The sequence below is a fragment of the Anopheles marshallii genome, chromosome 3 (assembly GCF_943734725.1).
Source record: "Anopheles marshallii chromosome 3, idAnoMarsDA_429_01, whole genome shotgun sequence".
Taxonomy (NCBI): domain Eukaryota; kingdom Metazoa; phylum Arthropoda; class Insecta; order Diptera; family Culicidae; genus Anopheles; species Anopheles marshallii.
The window spans coordinates 14,039,121-14,057,911 of NC_071327.1; the positions used below are offsets into that span (position 1 = coordinate 14,039,121).

The window sequence follows — 18,791 nt, forward strand, 5'->3', positions numbered from 1 at the left end:
TGCCCATACTTGAAATACCAAGAGTATTTTGTGAGAAGAAGTACAAATTACTACATGATGACTTTTAGCGGTTTAGAAAAGTCCATATTTTGGATAGAAAAACGGAAAACTACGAAAAAAGTATCTCCCCGACGGGGAATCGAACCCCGGTCTCCCGCGTGACAGGCGGGGATACTGACCACTATACTATCGAGGACTTGCAGAAGTAGCTGCTAAAACCGGTATATAGATCTTCTCTCCTTTTGATGCTCCTGGAACATGGTACAAATATACCTGTTGATGACACATTATCTTATGCACCAATTTTGCATTTTTTGCGCAATGCGAAACAAAATTATTTGTTTTCTACACATTTGCATAAAAACCTCTACTCACTATTGTGTGCTTTTCCTGGCAACTCTGCAACAAACAACGATGGCAACACAGCTGTCACTGTAGTTACAACATGTCAAGCACCTCCCGTGTGCGGCTGAAATTAAATTTAACGATAATCAGACGCGTCAACCCAAGAATAAACAATTGGTGCTGTGTTGTGCATTGTGTAGCTACACGTTAGTGTCCGCTCGGTTGACTACGTTTCAGTTCTTCCAGTTTTCTCTGTCCCCCTCCAAAAAGTGGCATCATGGAACCGATGACGCTGGGTAGCCCAAGCGGCAGTTCTCTTTCCGGTGTGACCGGTGCCGGAACTGGTTATTTACCATCCTTTCTCATGGGAGATCCACCTACCACGCCGCGTCCGACCACGCTATCGCCGACTCGGGGTCGAACCTCACTTGCCTATTCGCACGGATTGATGGGATCACCGTCGGACGGGTTGCGGTCCCCGACGATGCTACACCAGCAGCAGCAACAACAGCAGCACCCTCATCAGCAGCAGCAGCATCATCATCATCATCAACAGCTGTCTTCCTCCTTCATGCATCCGCATACACCCCCAAGCCATCACGTTACACACTCTCAGCGATATCTGCACAATCCCCAACCGGCGCAGGGTGCCAACTTGACGAACCACTTCCGCAATGAATCTTTCGATGCAAACTCCAGCATCACTGGGCCACCGACGCAAGGGTTGTTTGATTCATGGCGGAAGGAGAAACAGTTGATGCAAACACCGATCCGTGCAAGCAATGAACGAACCACCGGTGGCAATCCGGCAGATCAAACGGCCCCACAAAACCAACCCTTCAACGAATCCTTGCTAAACCAGAGCGGATTTAACCTGTCGCGCGTAATGTCACCAATACCGATAGCGACGGACTACAATCGAAACGCGAGCATTAGCTCTTCGCCAACACCTTCGCCCTTTGGCGCACAAACACAGGTACAGCAGGCGGCCAAATCGTGCAATTGGGTGACGGTGTTTGGCTTTCCGCAAAATGCTGCGTCCAAAATTCTGTCCCACTTTATCGGCATCGGTACGATCGTGGACAAGCAGGCACCGTCACCGCAGAACGGGAACTGGGTGCATCTGCGCTACAGCTCGCGGTTAGAGTGTGACCGTGCGCTCAACTACAACGGACGCATAATAAGCCAGGGTTTGATGATCGGGGTACAGTACTGTAACGATCCGGCCATCGTCGGGAAGGAGAACGAAGGCAACGAGAACAACGATACGACCCAGCCAACGATTTCGTCACCGGATAAACCGCTTTGGCGTGTCCGTTCGCTAATGAATATGTCGTACACGGCGATGCAGGACCCGCAGGCTGTCATTTCGACACCACCAGTACAGAAGCGTGGCACCGGGATCGTTAATAAAGCGATGGATCTATTCTTCGGATGGTAATAAGCGGTAGGAAAAATGCGTGACACGGTACATTTGACCATTTAAAAAACGCAAAAAGCAATGTTCGCACGTGTAATTTGTAACTTTCCTTAATAAAATTGTAAAATGATCGCCAAAAAGAGTATCATCAGGATGGAAATAATTAAATAGATGTATGTTTACGGTAGACTGCCCTTTTTCCAATTCCGTCGTGTAGCCATAGCGAAAGCGACCTTTTATTTACGCCATTGCCCTAAATCGAGTCTAATTGATCCTCAGGGTGATCATCTCCTCACACCAACAGCTCGTATAGGTAGCTTGCACATTCGTTTAACTTTACAAAATTCGGCACCTCGCTGCTAATGTTGAACAGTATTTTGTCCGTCAGGACACTGTTTGCTTTGAGCGTATCTGCAATCACTCCCATGCCCGGGCCGGCAAGGCTCAACAAATTGCCCAGCGCCTGATAGCCACGGTACGTCGCTTCGTTATCCGTTACCAAACACAGCAGCTCACCGGTCGTGCCGGCAAGCACCTTGCAAAAGTCCACCGACGAAACCTTATCCAGCTGTGTCATCGTTAGGTTCAGATAGAAGCTGGCCAATGCAATCTGCAAATTCGCACTGCATCCGCCACGCACCGAACCGAACCGATCGACGATCGCGCGAATGTTTTCCACCACCACATTGCGGCCAGGCTGGTGGGCTAACATGTTTGTGAAGCACCGTGCCGACATCAGTTGATTCGCTGGCAGGTGGTTCGTGTGCTGCAGGAACGTTTCCATGAAGGAGGCGTCCTCAAACAGTTCCTGGCAGGCGCGCGGTTCACGCACGATCAGTCGCGTAATGTCCATGATCGGGAACAGTTTCTCCGTCGGCCAGGTCGTGTACAGGAACTTCAGTGCCGTCAGACAGGCCGAATTCTGTTCCCCGCACGTCATTACTTCGCCCGTGTACCGCACAATATCGTTCAGCGTTTCGTCCGACATCCGGAGGCTTTGATCCTCGATAACACCGTTCAGTTCTCTGTGGAGATGAAAGGGGATTGTACATTCATTGTTTGATTCCACTGGAAGACCTCCGAACTTACTTCAGCTTAATGAGCACTTTGGACAGATCAGCATTCTCCAGTAAGATGTAATGCCGGTGTGGAAAGTGTGTGTTGCTTTTCTTTACCTCAGTCGATCCGGTTGTATAGCTTGATCCGCCGGTAAACGGATCCAAATTGCCACCGCTTCCATTGGCCGCTCCACCACTTCCCGCATTTGGCGCCATAGCCACATTCGGCGTTTGTGTCGTGTAGCTCGACGCACCCGTAAACGGATCTGTATTGGCCGAGGATGGTTGAAACTGACCACCGGACGAACCGGGTACGTAACGTGAACCACCCGTGAACGGATCGTAGTAACTATTCGCGGCCGCACTTGCCACCGGTGCACTGTCGGAGTTTGTCACGATAAAATTAGCCACCTGGTCGAGGTACGCTTGGGGCAGGTTGTGCTTGTGGATGAACCGTTGCGCCACAAACCATGGATCCTCGCCGCGATTGTACGGCAGCTTCAGGTTGGGCGCATCGTCCGACAGATTTACCGAAAACACGTAATCGTACTCGCGCCCTTCGTACAGCTGCTTTCCCGTATCTCCATCGCTAGCACCCATAACATCGCCGACGCAATCCCACTTTCCGCCGGTCCACTGATAGCAGAGTATCTTTCCGTTCGGGTGTCGCACGATACGCGTCTGTCCATCGCGCCCTTCCGAGAGTAACGATTCGGGACCGGGCAAATCGTTTACATTCATTCCACCCAACTGTTTGGCCGATTCGGACTGGCGAACCTCGACCGCTACGCGATACGCGGCCAACGATTCCTCAGGTGCGGTGCGTTCTTGGTTTTGCGTAAACACACGCACGATCGCATCGCTCGTACCGGCAACAATGTCTCCATTCCGTAGTCCCGCAACGGCCCACACCGATTGGGCTGGCATTTGAAGCGCATCACCGAGAGCGCCTTCCCGCAGATGCCACATACGTATGGTGCTGTCCTCTCCTCCGGTAATGAACACCTCCTCGCCCCAAGCATCCGATCGTCCGATGCTGTAAATGTAGTTACTGTGTCCATGGAACTCTTTCACACACTCGTACGTATCGTTCCAGTGCCGGATGGTGGCATCATTCGAGCAGCTTAAAAATCCACCCATTGGTAACGGGCACAGGCCGCGCACACAATCCTTGTGACCCTTCAGTACCACCAGCTTCTCGCCCCGCTCGTTCCACACGAAGATGTTTTTGTCCGCCGAACCGGACACGTATCGGCCGTTCGGTAGACAGGCCACCGCCCACACCGCTGCCTCGTGCCCGACCAACGTAATGTTTGCGTTTGAACCGGGCGCATTGGTCCATATTTTGGCCGTTTTATCCCAACTGCCCGAGATCAGCGCTGTGGCATTGTGACCCGCTGCCAGTGCACAAACGGTGGAGGTGTGACCCTTCAGTACACCGATCGGTTCGGTTGAACCACTGCCGGGAAATGGAAAAATGCAAATCGTCGCATCGTTACTGCCCGTACAGATCCATCCATTCGATTCCACCACCAGCACCGCACCGACATAATTGGTGTGGTTCTTGAACGTTTCCTTGTCCTCGTAACGATTGCTGTAGGCAATTATGGCAGGAGTGTTAGCATAAATCCTGGCGTACAATCAGACCCGGAGGAACACTCACCCGAACGATTCCCAAACCTTAGCCGTTGTATCACGCGAACCAGACACAACAAAGCCCGTACCTTCCGCTACGGCGCGAACGTCTAGCTTATGGCCAACCAATTCACACGACAGCTTGAAGTCTTCTATTTTAACCATAGTGATCTTTATTCCTTTCCTTTCCGTTCGTGCCCACCGGTTAGAAGAATTATGGGAAGATGTTCAAAATCGGATCGATTGTGCAGCACTGTTTACCTTTTTGTTGGTGGACACGCAAACCTTTTCGCCTTCTAGACGATGGTAAGAAAATTACCGACTCACTGCTGTTGCCGGCAGCTTTCAGCATTCAGATACGGTAGAGAGAAAGGGATGGTACGAATTGCTGCGATGCGTGTGAACGAGCGCAAGCTACATGAATGAGACCCAGGTACGTCAAATGTCAAAGAGGACTTTCAAATTTTTGGGACATTATGAAATGGTATTTTCCATTTTCTTGTAAATTAAAATTCTGTTTTGCACTTGTGTCGAATAGAATGAAACTGAAGCGAGCATAGTTTTGCAAGTTCATTATCATTATCTACAAAAGTTATTTTTTAATTCAAAAAATATCGAAGATATTTGCCATATGTCCCAATTTTTCGCTCAATTTCTATGATAACCGAAGGCAAAACATCGCCACCGTCGATGACAAGCGGTGGGGTTTGTTATTGTTATGTGGTCGTTTATTCAGGGGTAGTGTTGGGATTTGGCTGTGTACTCATCAATCATACTCTGCTAGCGAGTAAGCTAGACGATCGTAAACCGAAGTTTTTACCATGAACTGTTAAAAATGTACACCCAATCACCGCTGCATATATCGTACGCATCCTTTACAATCAACATAATTGACCGGTGTTACCGGTAAAGGGTCTGAAGCAACGAAAATCTGAAGAAACACATCCACAACTCCGACAACATGACGAATGTTCGCGTGAATTGGGGCGAACTGTTCCCCAGCAGGAAGAGTGTATTCATTTTCTTCACCTACATGTCACTGTTTGTCAGCCAAGGTGAGATCATGTTTAGGCAAACTGTGTTTTATTACCGTACTTAAAATTGATATCTTCCCTTATGTTACGTTTGCAGGCATTCTGGTGACCGCTTCACAGCGTTCCGATAACTCCTACAGCTACAATACCGTGCTAGTTGTGTTGCTTACAGAAACACTGAAGCTTGTGATATCGGCAGGACTTTATTGTAGAGAGTAAGCACGCAACCATATCAGGACATAACGCAATGACCAAAAACTGATATCTCTGTTCCGTGGCGTTCTTTTCCTTCTTTATGTTTTTATTCAGACATAGCTTTCAGTCGCTTATCGCGCGCGTGGTTGAGGGAAGCAACGTGTTGCTACTATATTTTGTGCCCGCTTTCCTCTACTGCCTGTACAACAACTTGGCGTTTGTGAATCTTTCCACATTCGACCCAACCACGTACTATTTGCTGCTTCAGCTGCGCGTCGTTATAACGGGCATATTATTCCAAGTAATGCAAAGTACCAAATATTTATGTCACCGGTTCTCGTTAATTTGCCTTTTTCTCTTTTAGATTATCTTCAAAAAGTACCTAAGCCGAAAGCAATGGTTTTCTTTACTGCTTCTTACCGTCGGATGCATGTTGAAACAGTGGAACTTTTCTCTATTCTCTACCACGTCTCAATCCCTTACGGGAGGCAATGTTGCGAACGGCGATACAACAGTACGGGCAAACGCTGCTGAACCACTGAAGGAAACGGAGGTGGATGGTACCTTTCGGGGTAAAAACATTTCCGGATTCGATTTAAGCTACAGTGCCTTGCTTATTCTGGTACAAACGGTTTGCTCGTGTCTGGCAGGCGTGTACAACGAGTATCTGCTGAAGAAGAAAGGTTCCGACATCAACATCTACGTGCAGAACGTTTTCATGTACCTGGACTCGATCGTGTGCAACATGATGATCCTATTGCTGCAGGGTGAACTGGTCGGTGCATTCACGAGCGAGAATTTGCGCGAAATTGCACGCTTCGAGGTGATCATAATCATGTTGAATAATGCTGCAATTGGTATCATTACCAGTTTCTTTCTGAAGTACATGAACTCCATACTGAAAACATTTGCCAGTGCTCTGGAGCTAATGTTTACGGCAGTTCTGTGCTACTTGCTGTTTGCGATACCAGTCTACCTGAACACGATGCTGGCAATCGCCGTTGTTTCGTATGCTATCTATCTGTATTCACTGAATCCGGTAGTTAATTTGGCTAATACGCCAGCTGCATCGAAGGTGGCTTTGAATGTAACACACAGAAGTAATGAGGATCGTAAGACGTTGCTTACAATCGGCAGTGGTAAAACACGTTCACGGGCAAACGTTAGCGATTCCGAGGACGATAACATTGCACCTCAATTGCAAGAGGTATGATGCGAGGGATAATGTAGTGTATTATATAAAGTGACTTTGAGCAACATACACCATAGGATTGTATCATGGCGAACACTAGCAATGCAATCTACAAGATGCAGAATATATTTATTTCCTTCTTTAGACCATACGGATTAGGATTTACTTTACACATCATTACACAGAACGATGCAAGGCATGCAGGACGAAACTTATTTCCTCAGTATAATGGGTTGACAATAAAGCCCTCTTGCGTATTGGCAAATAAACACTTATATACATCAAGTTGTATTCGTAGTACTTTTTTTACTATTTCTAATTGCGAAAACACTGATATCAGCGCAGATGAAGGGTTTATAGGCACCAACAAGGCTATGAGTACATTGCATTCGAATATCGAATACGCTAAACTATAAAGATTCGCACCATATTTGTCTTTTTCAAGTTTTCAAAATCTAGAAGACACATAACCCTGCTATTGGCGACAACAAAAAACACATCAATTTCAGCATGAATCAAACAGAGTTCATAATTTTATTGACCTCAACATTAACGAAAATTTGACACGTAATTTAATGATTCAATTTATCTTGTCTCAATCTTCGCCTCCTTCCTCCTCCTCGTCCATTTCGCCTTCCTCATCGGCCGTAGCTTCTTGATATTGTTGGTACTCCGACACAAGGTCATTCATATTACTCTCCGCCTCAGTGAATTCCATCTCATCCATTCCTTCGCCCGTATACCAATGGAGGAATGCCTTGCGTCTGAACATTGCTGTAAATTGTTCGGCAATGCGCTTAAAAATCTCCTGAATTGCCGTGGAGTTTCCAATGAATGTAGAGGACATCTTAAGCCCACGTGGAGGAATATCACACACCGCTGTTTTTACGTTATTTGGGATCCATTCCACAAAATAGCTACTGTTCTTGGTCTGCGTATTCATCATCTGTTCGTCGACTTCCTTCATCGACATACGACCGCGAAAGATGGCAGCGACCGTTAGATAGCGACCGTGACGGGGATCGCATGCCGCCATCATATTTTTGGCATCGAACATCTGCTGGGTCAGTTCAGGCACCGTTAGGGCACGATACTGCTGGGCGCCACGGGAAGTAAGCGGCGCAAACCCAGTCATAAAGAAATGCAAACGCGGAAATGGTACCATGTTCACTGCCAGCTTACGGAGATCCGCGTTTAGCTGACCGGGAAAGCGAAGACACGTTGTGACACCAGACATGGACGCTGACACTAGATGGTTCAGATCGCTATACGTTGGCGTTGTCAACTTCAGAGTACGGAAACATATGTCGTATAGTGCTTCGTTGTCGATGCAGTACGTTTCATCCGTATTTTCAATCAGTTGGTGTACGCTCAGCGTAGCATTGTATGGCTCGACTACTGTATCGGACACTTTCGGAGAAGGTACGATCGAGAAGGTGTTCATTATGCGATCCGGAAACTCTTCGCGAATTTTCGATATAAGCAGCGTTCCCATTCCGGATCCGGTTCCACCACCAAGCGAATGTGTGAGCTGAAACCCCTGTAGACAATCGCACGCTTCGGCTTCCTTACGTACAATATCCAGAACAGAATCTACCAATTCTGCACCTTCCGTGTAATGGCCTTTGGCCCAATTATTTCCCGCACCGGATTGACCGAACGAAAAATTGTCCGGACGGAACAGCTGACCAAAGGGCCCGGCACGCACAGAATCCATAGTTCCTGGCTCGAGATCTACCAATACAGCTCGTGGTACATATTTGCCACCGGATGCTTCATTGTAGTAAACGTTGATTCGCTCCAATTGAAGATCACCGCAATCCCCCCTGAAGGCTCCGGTAGCATCGATGCCATGTTCATCGGAAATTATTTCCCAGAATTTGGCACCGATTTGGTTGCCACATTGCCCAGCTTGTAGATGGACGATTTCACGCATGTTGAAGCTTTTGAAACATAAAAAAGTTGATCGTTAGTTAATATAGTGGTTGAAAATAACACTAATGATACTTACGATGGATTAGTATTCCAAAGAAAATAAACGGGCAAAGAATTCTAACCGGATACTATCTACGGATGTACCTTGAATAAACTAGTTACAGCTGCTATTAGTATGATGACCAACTTCTCTCAGGGTTCTTTAAGAAATGAGTCGAATTGCAATCCATGATTCCATTAGAGCTAACACCCACAATGGTTACTGCGATTGGCTGCTGATTTATAAGCCCATTCTAAAGGAACATGTTCAGAAGAAACATGAGCGTATCAAGAAGATTATATCTTTTTACAACGCAGTAGACTGCTTTGGTTGACGTTTTCAACAACGATAAAAACAAGACAAAATAAGACAAAAAAAATTCGCGGGTATTATAATCATCATACCGAGAGTGTGAGTTTATTCAAATGTCAGTATTTTATAAAGAATTATTATTAAAAAAAAGGTATTTCTATATATGATGAGTCAAAATGGAGGCATTATGTTATATTTTTAATTTTTAAGCAATCCAAGAAACCATTTCTAAACCATTACCACCATTTTACGGTTTTCCATAGGATTGACCTACGATTATTTCTTGACTGTTTTCAGGAATTTTAGTAAATGAGTGCGCACAACTGAATGTGCCTCCGTGAGATTTGAAAAATTTTCATGCTGTCGAATAAATTGATATCTGAAAAGATGGATCATACGGTAAATTATAAAATGTTCAGTTGCTAGAAGAAATCGTTCGCATCCATTGAAAATATTACTTACAGCTCATTGCTACAATTCGAAGGTAATTTAATAACCCAGGGTTTCAGTACATCAAAGAGTTTAAGCAGTTTAGTTTCGCTGCGTTGAATACCATTTCCAGCATCAGTTTCCATCAATATTTTATCGATGATACATTGTATGATATTCAATGAGAAATCTCCTTTATCCTCCACTGGTAAGTGTTTTGCTTGAAAATGATGCAGGCTGAATATAAACTTCTGCAAAGAAAACCAAATATTTCTTACACCAGCGTAACAACGGGGTTTTACGTCCTACAAAATACCATTGATTATTGAAACAAACCTTCACTTTAGCGTTAAATTTGGATTTTGCACAACATTCAGTAACTACTTGCGCAACAATAGTGTAAAATTCGTTCCTATCGTTCCCAAACAGTACGTTTAAGAGCTGTTCCAGTTCTTCGGCAAACGGTTTGTTTTCCTCGTAATATTTCAATATACAATATGTATCCTTCTGTTGTGGTAATGCGTGATGCAACTCATATACATTATTGTAAGTGGCGAGCATAAGTTTCCTGGCCAACAGACAATTGGTGTCCTCTTCTGCAACAATTAATAAATTTATAACATTTCATCATCATGTTCATGAAAAACGCATATCATACTCACCTGCTGCCGTCTTCATGACGAACACGTGACGTTCTATGTACTTAGCAAGCTTATGTAATACCTCTGGTTCGATGCGGTACGTGATCTGCTTCAAGGGAACCGGTAGTAAGCTGGCGTATGATTCCTGCGTCAGGATTAGCATATTGCAAAGAGCATTCGCCACGTGGTTTGCAACAGTAAACGAACAGTCGCAAAAATTCAACTGTTCAACCAATTTGGCCATAAATGCTTGTACTCGTTTACCGAACTGCTCGAATTTTATCCCAGGATGTTTCTTGTACGGCTGCTCCAGGCAACATTTTGCGACGGCGTACAGTGCATTTTTGTATAGCCGATAAAAGATACCTTCCGAGTCGTTGGTGAGCTTCATCTTCCCCAAAAGTCGTAGATCGTTTGCCAAATATTCAGCAAGAGTAAAAGCGTCCTCGGACGTGTTATTTATCTCTATGAGCACGCAGAGCCGTGTTATGGCCGTGGCGTACGTTCCCATCAACTTCATATCTATACCCTGTGAAAAGTGAAACAAGATTAAATCCGGGCTGTATCTTTTCTGCAATCCATTACCAACTCACCAAATTGTAGCTTCTCAAACGGCTGCGCGTGTGAAAGAAGAAGGTGTAGTATTTCTCGGTCAGTTGGGTCCAAACATCTTCCGTAATGTGGGCAATGGTGTCGAAGCTGTTGATGGTTGTCAGCGTGTGGAAAAGCACCGAGTAGGAAGTTTCATTCAAAGCTATGTTTGAGAGAACATCGAACAAAACTTCCACGTGGTATCCTTCACAATCTACTTCAAGTAAACGGTACAGCTCGTTGTTTTCCGGATTTAGACAGTTTAATAGCAAGATGTAAGCATTAGGTGAGCTGGAAGCTTCTTTCAAGCAGTTGGGATAACCTTTCATGAAGCTATATATGCGTTTACGTATAACGTGCCAGTCAACTGTGTCGTGTGGATAATACGAAGGTGAAATCTTCGTCCTAATGTCGTCCATTAGTAGCTGGTGGCAGTAGTTGATCACTTGCGCTGTGCAGTTGGTGATAAAGGTAGCATTTGGCCGTGTCTTAGTCTCCGAAAGCATCTCAAACAACCCATCAAATTTACGGAAGAACCCCTTCACCCATAGCTTTTCAATAACTGTGTTGAATGACCCTAACGGATAGTCATATCGCTCAAACACGTCCAATATTGCTATGAGCGCACTGATTTCTACCTCGTCCGGCGGTTTAATAGAGGTGCAATAGATTCCGTGTAGATCGATTGCGGCATTTACTACATTTTCGTTCGCGCTAAACATTTTTAGAACAATTCGTTCTGCCGTTTCTGCGCGTAGAAGTATATTACCCACAACGCTGTAAGATAAAAAGAAAATAATGTTACGCTGCTGGGAAATATAGATACTAGATACTCCATGTGAAGGCACTCTTACCCCAGGGCAGCTAAAAATAGGTTCAAAATTTTCATATCAGTCGCTTTGAATTTTTCCATTACACGTGTTAGCTTGGTTTCCATCTTTAGAATAAACAATGCTACTGTTTCTTTCGTTGTTGGGCTGCACAAATCAACAATCAGAACTTTTAAGCATTTTAACGCTGTATGAACGACCTTCGCATTCTTCCAGTGCAACCCAGCGCTGATCAGTTCCAGCTGACCGTATGTTATTATCATTAGTTCCGGGAACGCAATGATGGTTTCGAAGATTTTATCCATTATATGGTTCGCTACAGTCAAATATTTTAATCCATGCTTAATGTCCGGTATCAGAACTTGGCAAATTTGATCAATGTAGTTCTGTTTCTTTTGCAGTGAACTTTTACGTTGACTATCTCTCCAGCAGCTGACCCTTGCGATATCGTCCTCCAATCTAACCCGCACCATGCATAGATTTGGAAGAATGTGCGTAGCAATCAACGATCCCATCATCACACATTCGTCACAATCGCTATTGGCAAGCGCCATGACGAACATAACACTCTTGTTGAACCAGTCGTTCTCGCGCATTAGTTCCTTCCATTCGTGTGCGATTGCAAATTCCAAGAATTTATCAAAGTTGACTAAAAATATTCTATCTTCCAAAATGTTTACTCTCTCGAATGGCTGTTGGAACATGAAGTACATCTTTCAATTACTATCCACGCTCGCTGTTGGTATTGGAACTTACCGCTTTGATTATTTTCTCCTCGAGTAAGTGATTAGCATCTTCGCTTAGTAACTGCAAATCTGCAGCCTCGACACTGTAGTCAAAACCGGTCATATCCGTAAAAAGCTGCAGTATGCGCATGGTGCCAGTATCTTTCTGTTGCTGGAGTAGTTGCCACCATGAATAGTAGATATCCTGAGAGAACAATAGATTAATAATAAAACACCAAACATGAATTGAACAGAGAAACTACATACTTTGGGGTTGTAGGCATTAGAAACGAAGAGATTGTACAAACGATCGTCCATTTTCACAGCTTATCAATAGTTATAAAGATTATGGAAAAGTTTTCACAGACGCCGGTACCGGTAGCACGTATGTTTCGCGGAAAACTACACCAAACGGCCGTTTTTTCTTGGATCGTGGCCCAAAATCTGACGTCAGCATTGTCATCACTTGAATTGACAGCTGCTAGCGACAACATTTATACAGGTAGCACCCAAGATACATCGTAAATATGCGGATTCGTATGTAGACGAAACGTGAAATTTTTATGCACGGTTTCTTTACATATGCTGGCCAAATTTCCAAACAGACCCGCAAAATTGAGTGTTTTACTTTCAAGTGTATACCATATTACCCGGATGCGACATATGCGAATCTCCGCGGATCGCTTTATTAATGTATCTCGGGAACATCCTGTACAAACATACAGAACGGAAGCGCACTTACGGGCATGGTTGTTGGTGCACATACTGAGAGATTTTGTGTAACCAAAGTCACGAAATACCGTTGAAACGTTCAGAAACACAAGCTGACACAAGCACACTGTACCCCCATCGTGAATCGTGCCTCGACAAATCAAGAAAAGGAAACATATTGCTGTTGCTCACCGGTAAGAAAGTTTCCCACTGTACGTATTGTATTGTACCCTCTAATTCAACCGATACTATTCCCCATTGTAGCTAGTACCAAAAGAAAATGTCCAACGAAATGATGGTATGTCCGTACGACAACAGTCATATTATTGTACGCCAGCGCATGCCGTATCATCTGGTGAAATGCAAGAAGCAGCACGAAACATCTGAAACGATGCAATCATGCCCATTTAATGCGATGCACGTACTACCTAAAACAGAAATGAAACAGCACATCGCAAAATGTCCAGATTATATTTCGGATTACTGATAGTACGCGGACATGTTTCCGTAAGCAACTGACTTCGCAGCGTACATGGATGGTTTCGTGCTCCTTTTCACACCAATAAGACGATAATAAGAATACAATAAAAGTTATATTTTCGATAGAATAAATGTATGTATCTCAATGTTTTATTAGTGGGAATAATACGACAATGCAATCCATGTTGGCCCAATATCGTGGTCGGGCGTCTGCTGTCATTCCGCACGCATCAAGCGCGGAACGTCAAAACAACGGAGAATGCGATGTCTTCTTCTACCTGCCATCTTCATTCCCTTCTTGCAATTGGTTCTTGCAATGATCGTCATCATGGGTGGTCCCCATGAATGCCAGTGCGTGCGTTGATCGTATACAAGCAAAAAAAAAACTTTGACAAAAGCAACGCCGCATATAAAATATGCGCGATCGTGAAGAGCCAGTTTAGTGCCTGTGTTCAGTGTAGATTCAATTTGCAAAGTACCTTGTGTTGAGAATAGTGATGATTTTTAACGTGACACAACAAAGTCAAGTGTAAAAGATTTATTACGTTTACAAACAGCAATGAAATACGCTTCACAAAATTTAGCTCCTCTATTCGCCAATTACGAAATTCGTAGCTACTGTCTTAGGACTTTTAGATCGCGGGTATATTGAAGCGCTTTTCAGGAGCACTCGAATGGAGGAAGGAATGGGTCGTTTCTATTGAGGTTTTATGAAACCACCCACTAAACACAGCACCTGGAATACGGTACGCGGGTAGCTGGAGACATCCATTGTAACTATAATCAATCCATTAGTATTCAAAACATATGATACCGTGTGTTTGATAATACTGCCCCCGGATACCTGTCGATGGCAACTAGTAGGCGCTGTACACTTTCGTAGAAAGTTCGAAGTTAAATGTGCAGTTTATATATGCATCAGACTCCCGCAGAGCCAAAGGGTGTTGGAATTGCTGGAAGTTGCGCTAGTTGTGAGGATAGCTGCAAACACTATTTGACCTACGCGTAACCTGGTAAGGATGTGGTTGTTCACCAATTTGTAATGCATTTCTAACCAAACTCAATGTTTACGACCCAATACAGAAAATACGCAAAGATGAAGGGAACGATCAGTATGATCATTTGCCTGGTACTGTTTTTCTGTATTACCGCTTGCCAGTGTAAAGAAACGAACCCAACAACGAATCTTATAACGCCGGAATCATCACGACCGATGCTGGAATCGATCAACGGTACGCGCAACTATCGTATGCATGGCAAAAAGGGGAAGGACGATAAGACCTGGTACGATGGACGTGAAATGCGTTATATTTACTGTGTCCGACCGGCAAAATGTGAACCGATACGGTACAAATCGTGCCTCGGTTCGACCCTCCCGTACTCATCGATCAGTCTCGATCTGACCGATTCATACAGCCAAGAGGCAACGCACACCAAGCTGTTCCAGTACAAAGCACTGATCAGTGTGCCGAAGTGCTGGGCCGTGATACAACCGTTTCTGTGCGCTGTGTTTATGCCCAAGTGTGAGAAGATCAATGGCCAGGACATGGTGTATCTGCCGCCGCTGGAGATGTGTAAAATAACGCTCGAACCCTGTCGCATACTCTACAATACAAGCTTCTTTCCCGAGTTTCTCAAATGCAACGAAACACTGTACCCTGCGAAGTGCAACAACGATGTGCGAGAGGAAATGAAATTTAATGCCACTGGCCAGTGTCTGAAACCGTTGGTAGCGGCCGATTTGCCAGCAAATTATTATAAAGGTAGTGAGAATGCTGGGAGGGATAGTTAACTGGATACGGTTCGATAACACGTCTTTCTTTTGTAGAAATCGACGGATGTGGTGTACAGTGCAAGGATCCACTGTACACGGATCATGAGCATCGGCAGATACACAAGCTAGTTGCGTGGGGTGCTAGCGTGTGTCTTGCATTTAATCTCTTCACGCTCGCCACGTTCGCTATCGATTGGCAAAATGCAAACAAGTATCCGGCGATGGTAATATTTTACATAAACTTCTGCTTCGCTGTATCCTGTTTGGGGTAAGTCGTCCATAACCAGTTGAAAAACTCTGTCAAACTTATGTGCTTTTTTCCCTTTCATTATCTCCCAGATGGTTAGCACAGTTCACTCCGGGCGGACGGGAGGACATCGTTTGTCGTAAGGACGGTACGCTGCGCACGTCCGAGCCCAGTGCTGGTGAAAACCTGTCCTGCATTGTGGTGTTCATATTGGTGTACTACTTCCTCATCGCAGCCATGGTGTGGTTCGTCATTTTCACCTACGTATGGCACATGAGTTTTAAAGCGATCGGAAAAATTCAGGACCGGATCGATAAGAAGGGTTCATACTTTCATCTGATCGCCTGGTCTTTGCCGCTCGTGTTGACGATCACCATTATGGCACTGAGCGAAATCGACGGCAACAGTACGGTAGGCATTTGTTTCGTCGGTTACCTAAACCATCCGATCCGCGGCGGATTTCTGTTGGCGCCCGTGCTCTGCGTGCTACTGGTCGGTGGGTACTTTCTCGGTCGAGGACTGTTGACGCTGATTCGTCTACGAATATCGAGCAAGGAAATCATCTCCGCACGTGCCAGCAAAAAGATCCATCAAACGATCGTACGAATGGGCATCTGTACCACTTTTACGTTCATTTTTATCGTTGCCACCGTTTTCTGTCACGTGCACGAGTTCCGGCACAGTGCGGCCTGGGCTACTGCTTTGCGGAACTTTATCGTATGTCAAATAACTTCCGTTTACGACGATGATGTTACAAACAGCTGCCGTATCGAGCAACGGCCCAGCGTGGCCATACTTCAGGTGCATCTAATCTGTTTGTTCGCGTCCGGAATAGTCATGTCATCGTGGGTTTGGACCAACTCCACACTCGAATCGTGGGGTCGGTATTTTCGGAGGCGCTTCGGTACGGACATCGACGAACCGGTGAAACTCCAGAAGCATAAGGTCATAGCGCAGGCGTTCGCCAAACGAAAAGAGTTTCAAAATCAGGGCCGATTATCAATCTCGTTCCATAACTCACACACCGATCCGGTAGGTTTAAAGTTCGATATTAACTCCGCCATCGGTAGTCACGATTTCAGCTCGACCTGGGCAAACAATTTACCCCGGTTTGTGAATCGTCGCTGTGCGCTTACGGGAGCCGCGACCAGCTCGAGTCACGATCCACGCAAAAACTCGGTAGATTCAGAGATCAGCTTCAGCGTACGGCACGTTTCCGTCGAGTCTCGTCGGAACTCGATCGACTCGCAGGTATCGGTGAAAATTGCGGAAGTAAAAACGAAGGTTGCCAGCCGGAGTAGCCGTGGTACGGTAGTGGTTGGTGCGGCAGGTGGAAAACACGCCCATAAATCGCGTCAAAGCCGAAGAAGACATGATTTTGCTGCTACTGGGCGACGATATAGCCGTAAGGAAAGCAGCACTTCCGTCGAGTCGCAGATTGTGACGGCAGCAATTCAAAAGTCCGCTGGAGGTGCAGCAGGTCGACATTCAACCACGGCCGGTACGTTCGGGGCAGGCAACATGCAACGTCGCACGGGAATCGGGGCCATGGACGCACATCAGATCAATGATTTGATCTCGAATGGCAAGCTGTTGCTTCCATTCCTGCAAGGCCAAGGACTGACCACATCGGAGGATGATAACGTTTCGGTGGGTTCGTTCAAGCTACAAGATTCCAAATTCGACATTATTATGAAGCAGTTTGATGGATCAAGCCGTATGGGAGATGGCGCTGGGTGTACTAGTGTACCTGGGCCAGTAACCACCACAGGTGGCTGTCGTATTGAGGAGTATCGCAGCAGCGATGATGATGAAGACGATGACGATGATGATGTGGAAACAGAATCGCTGCTTAACGGAAGGAATATTCCATTGCGTCAGATTACTTCTGGGCGGGATGATATCCTCACGAGGGTGACTGATTCTAAAGATACCCCAATGGGAACACGCCACACTAAGGATGGAGGATCGCGTATCAGTAAGACCGGCACGACCAAGAGCGTTCGCAGTCGCAAGACAGGAACCGGATCTCGTCAGGGTACGATGAGCAGGAAAACTCAGCATAATCGTAGAAAAAAAGAGAAAGCAAGGGAACGTGAGCGTGAAAAGGATCAGGAAATGTTGGAACGCGCACCATCTCCATCTGCTGGAACGTTTGGTGTTGAGACGATGTACGATTTCAACGATTCCTCTTTCACGTCGTACTGTTCCGAATTGTCCCCATTGCAGATAAACAGCTCGTATTCGGGCGTTTCGATAGCTAAAACCAATTCGCGCAATTCCAAGCGTAGCTGTGATGTCGGCATACAGACTAATGCGCACGAAATTGCCACGCAGACTATGTCCTCCTTTGAGTTTAACGAAAAAGCGCTCAAGAACGAGGAGAATGCGGACATATATACGGAAAACCATCAGATGCTACCAGCGCTAGCGATGGTGGTACAACAAGCTCCATCCAAACTCATCCAAACGATCGGTCCGACCGGCATGGTTGGACGCAAACAGCGCGATACGAACGAATCGGCTGGCATGAGTGATGCGGAAAAATTGAAAATGCTTCTGCTGCCATCGAAATAATGTTTATCAATCAAAATTGATATATTTTTTTTATTTCAAGGAAAATGATAAGGGCGCACACGTGTTGAAGCGCAACCGGTAACGACTTAGATGAGTAAATTAGGCACGTAAGGAACCTATATAGGGGATCATTTCGAAAGAATGGATCGAGCGAATGTGTTTGATTTCGATTGTGGAATACAGCTAGGATAATAATCTTTTTCTGAGTGCCTTTTAATGCTTAAGCATGTCGTTGATTTCATATCAGCATACCTCGACCGCTGTGTAACTGTGCATTTAAAGCCATAGGATTGATACTCAAAGTGCAGTAGAATCTCACCACCAGATGTGCAAATGTTACAATATTTGTGTGTAAAACGTCAAACAAACGAATCAATATGGTTAAAACATAAACTAACAGCAAGACTGAACAATACATCAGCAATCAAGAACAATTATAGAAGCAACAAAACACAGTTAGTGTAAAAAGCATGCTTCCTAATGAACAAAAACGTGTTGAAAGACTAAAAAGAACAAATGCAAACAACGACATACATTTAATGATTATTCACAATATGAATCTCACGGAAGCATTTTTTTCCGTAGCGTCCACACGTGTACAAGTGTATATGACGACTTTG

At 45.3% G+C, this 18,791-nt stretch overlaps 6 protein-coding genes and 1 non-coding gene across 7 annotated transcripts; 3 read left to right on the forward strand and 4 right to left on the reverse strand.

The window, feature by feature from the left end:
- Window positions 1–124: 124 nt before the first annotated feature.
- Trnad-guc (transfer RNA aspartic acid (anticodon GUC)) lies at window positions 125–196 on the reverse strand. The gene has a single exon. It is a non-coding gene; the product is annotated as a tRNA-Asp (tRNA).
- A 426-nt stretch (window positions 197–622) lies between these two features.
- Window positions 623–1,786, forward strand: LOC128714319 (nucleoporin Nup35). Its single transcript, XM_053809195.1, has one exon. It carries the CDS (start codon window positions 623–625, stop codon window positions 1,784–1,786), a length of 1,164 nt encoding a protein of 387 aa, XP_053665170.1.
- A 271-nt stretch (window positions 1,787–2,057) lies between these two features.
- Window positions 2,058–4,623, reverse strand: LOC128713445 (phospholipase A-2-activating protein). The gene is made up of 3 exons (XM_053808305.1): window positions 4,487–4,623; window positions 2,855–4,417; window positions 2,058–2,790 (listed from the first exon to the last, which is right to left on the reverse strand). The coding sequence occupies exons 1-3, from the start codon at window positions 4,621–4,623 to the stop codon at window positions 2,058–2,060; spliced, it is 2,433 nt and encodes an 810-aa protein (XP_053664280.1).
- A 796-nt stretch (window positions 4,624–5,419) lies between these two features.
- On the forward strand, window positions 5,420–6,900 carry LOC128713614 (UDP-galactose transporter senju). The gene is made up of 4 exons (XM_053808474.1): window positions 5,420–5,513; window positions 5,590–5,707; window positions 5,802–5,988; window positions 6,052–6,900. Exons 1-4 carry the CDS (start codon window positions 5,420–5,422, stop codon window positions 6,898–6,900), a joined length of 1,248 nt encoding a protein of 415 aa, XP_053664449.1.
- Window positions 6,901–7,474: 574 nt separating this feature from the next.
- LOC128715845 (tubulin beta chain-like) lies at window positions 7,475–8,815 on the reverse strand. The gene has a single exon (XM_053810763.1). The coding sequence runs from the start codon at window positions 8,813–8,815 to the stop codon at window positions 7,475–7,477; it is 1,341 nt and encodes a 446-aa protein (XP_053666738.1).
- Window positions 8,816–9,442: 627 nt separating this feature from the next.
- Window positions 9,443–12,700, reverse strand: LOC128714805 (uncharacterized). The gene is made up of 8 exons (XM_053809685.1): window positions 12,650–12,700; window positions 12,414–12,587; window positions 11,682–12,349; window positions 10,830–11,604; window positions 10,258–10,765; window positions 9,932–10,191; window positions 9,629–9,846; window positions 9,443–9,545 (listed from the first exon to the last, which is right to left on the reverse strand). The coding sequence occupies exons 1-8, from the start codon at window positions 12,698–12,700 to the stop codon at window positions 9,443–9,445; spliced, it is 2,757 nt and encodes a 918-aa protein (XP_053665660.1).
- A 1,969-nt stretch (window positions 12,701–14,669) lies between these two features.
- On the forward strand, window positions 14,670–18,171 carry LOC128712261 (protein smoothened). The gene is made up of 3 exons (XM_053807156.1): window positions 14,670–15,336; window positions 15,402–15,615; window positions 15,687–18,171. Exons 1-3 carry the CDS (start codon window positions 14,670–14,672, stop codon window positions 18,169–18,171), a joined length of 3,366 nt encoding a protein of 1,121 aa, XP_053663131.1.
- The last annotated feature ends 620 nt before the right edge of the window (window positions 18,172–18,791 follow it).

Bases quoted from the DNA above. Each gene is read 5' to 3' on its own strand.
- LOC128714319 (XM_053809195.1), top strand. From the start codon at position 623: ATGGAACCGATGACGCTGGGTAGCCCAAGCGGCAGTTCTCTTTCCGGT.
- LOC128713445 (XM_053808305.1), bottom strand. From the start codon at position 4,623: ATGGTTAAAATAGAAGACTTCAAGCTGTCGTGTGAATTGGTTGGCCAT. The intron at 4,418-4,486 runs GTGAGTGTTCCT...AATTGCCTACAG, and splicing joins AAGGTTTGGGAATCGTTCGG to CAATCGTTACGAGGACAAGG. The intron at 2,791-2,854 runs GTAAGTTCGGAG...TCATCTCCACAG, and splicing joins AAAGTGCTCATTAAGCTGAA to AGAACTGAACGGTGTTATCG.
- LOC128713614 (XM_053808474.1), top strand. From the start codon at position 5,420: ATGACGAATGTTCGCGTGAATTGGGGCGAACTGTTCCCCAGCAGGAAG. The intron at 5,514-5,589 runs GTGAGATCATGT...TTACGTTTGCAG, and splicing joins GTCACTGTTTGTCAGCCAAG to GCATTCTGGTGACCGCTTCA. The intron at 5,989-6,051 runs GTAATGCAAAGT...TTTCTCTTTTAG, and splicing joins TAACGGGCATATTATTCCAA to ATTATCTTCAAAAAGTACCT.
- LOC128715845 (XM_053810763.1), bottom strand. From the start codon at position 8,815: ATGCGTGAAATCGTCCATCTACAAGCTGGGCAATGTGGCAACCAAATC.
- LOC128714805 (XM_053809685.1), bottom strand. From the start codon at position 12,700: ATGGACGATCGTTTGTACAATCTCTTCGTTTCTAATGCCTACAACCCC. The intron at 12,350-12,413 runs GTAAGTTCCAAT...ATGTTCCAACAG, and splicing joins AGGAGAAAATAATCAAAGCG to CCATTCGAGAGAGTAAACAT. The intron at 9,847-9,931 runs GTTTGTTTCAAT...TTTTCTTTGCAG, and splicing joins AATTTAACGCTAAAGTGAAG to AAGTTTATATTCAGCCTGCA.
- LOC128712261 (XM_053807156.1), top strand. From the start codon at position 14,670: ATGAAGGGAACGATCAGTATGATCATTTGCCTGGTACTGTTTTTCTGT. The intron at 15,337-15,401 runs GTAGTGAGAATG...TTTCTTTTGTAG, and splicing joins GCCAGCAAATTATTATAAAG to AAATCGACGGATGTGGTGTA. The intron at 15,616-15,686 runs GTAAGTCGTCCA...ATTATCTCCCAG, and splicing joins TTCGCTGTATCCTGTTTGGG to ATGGTTAGCACAGTTCACTC.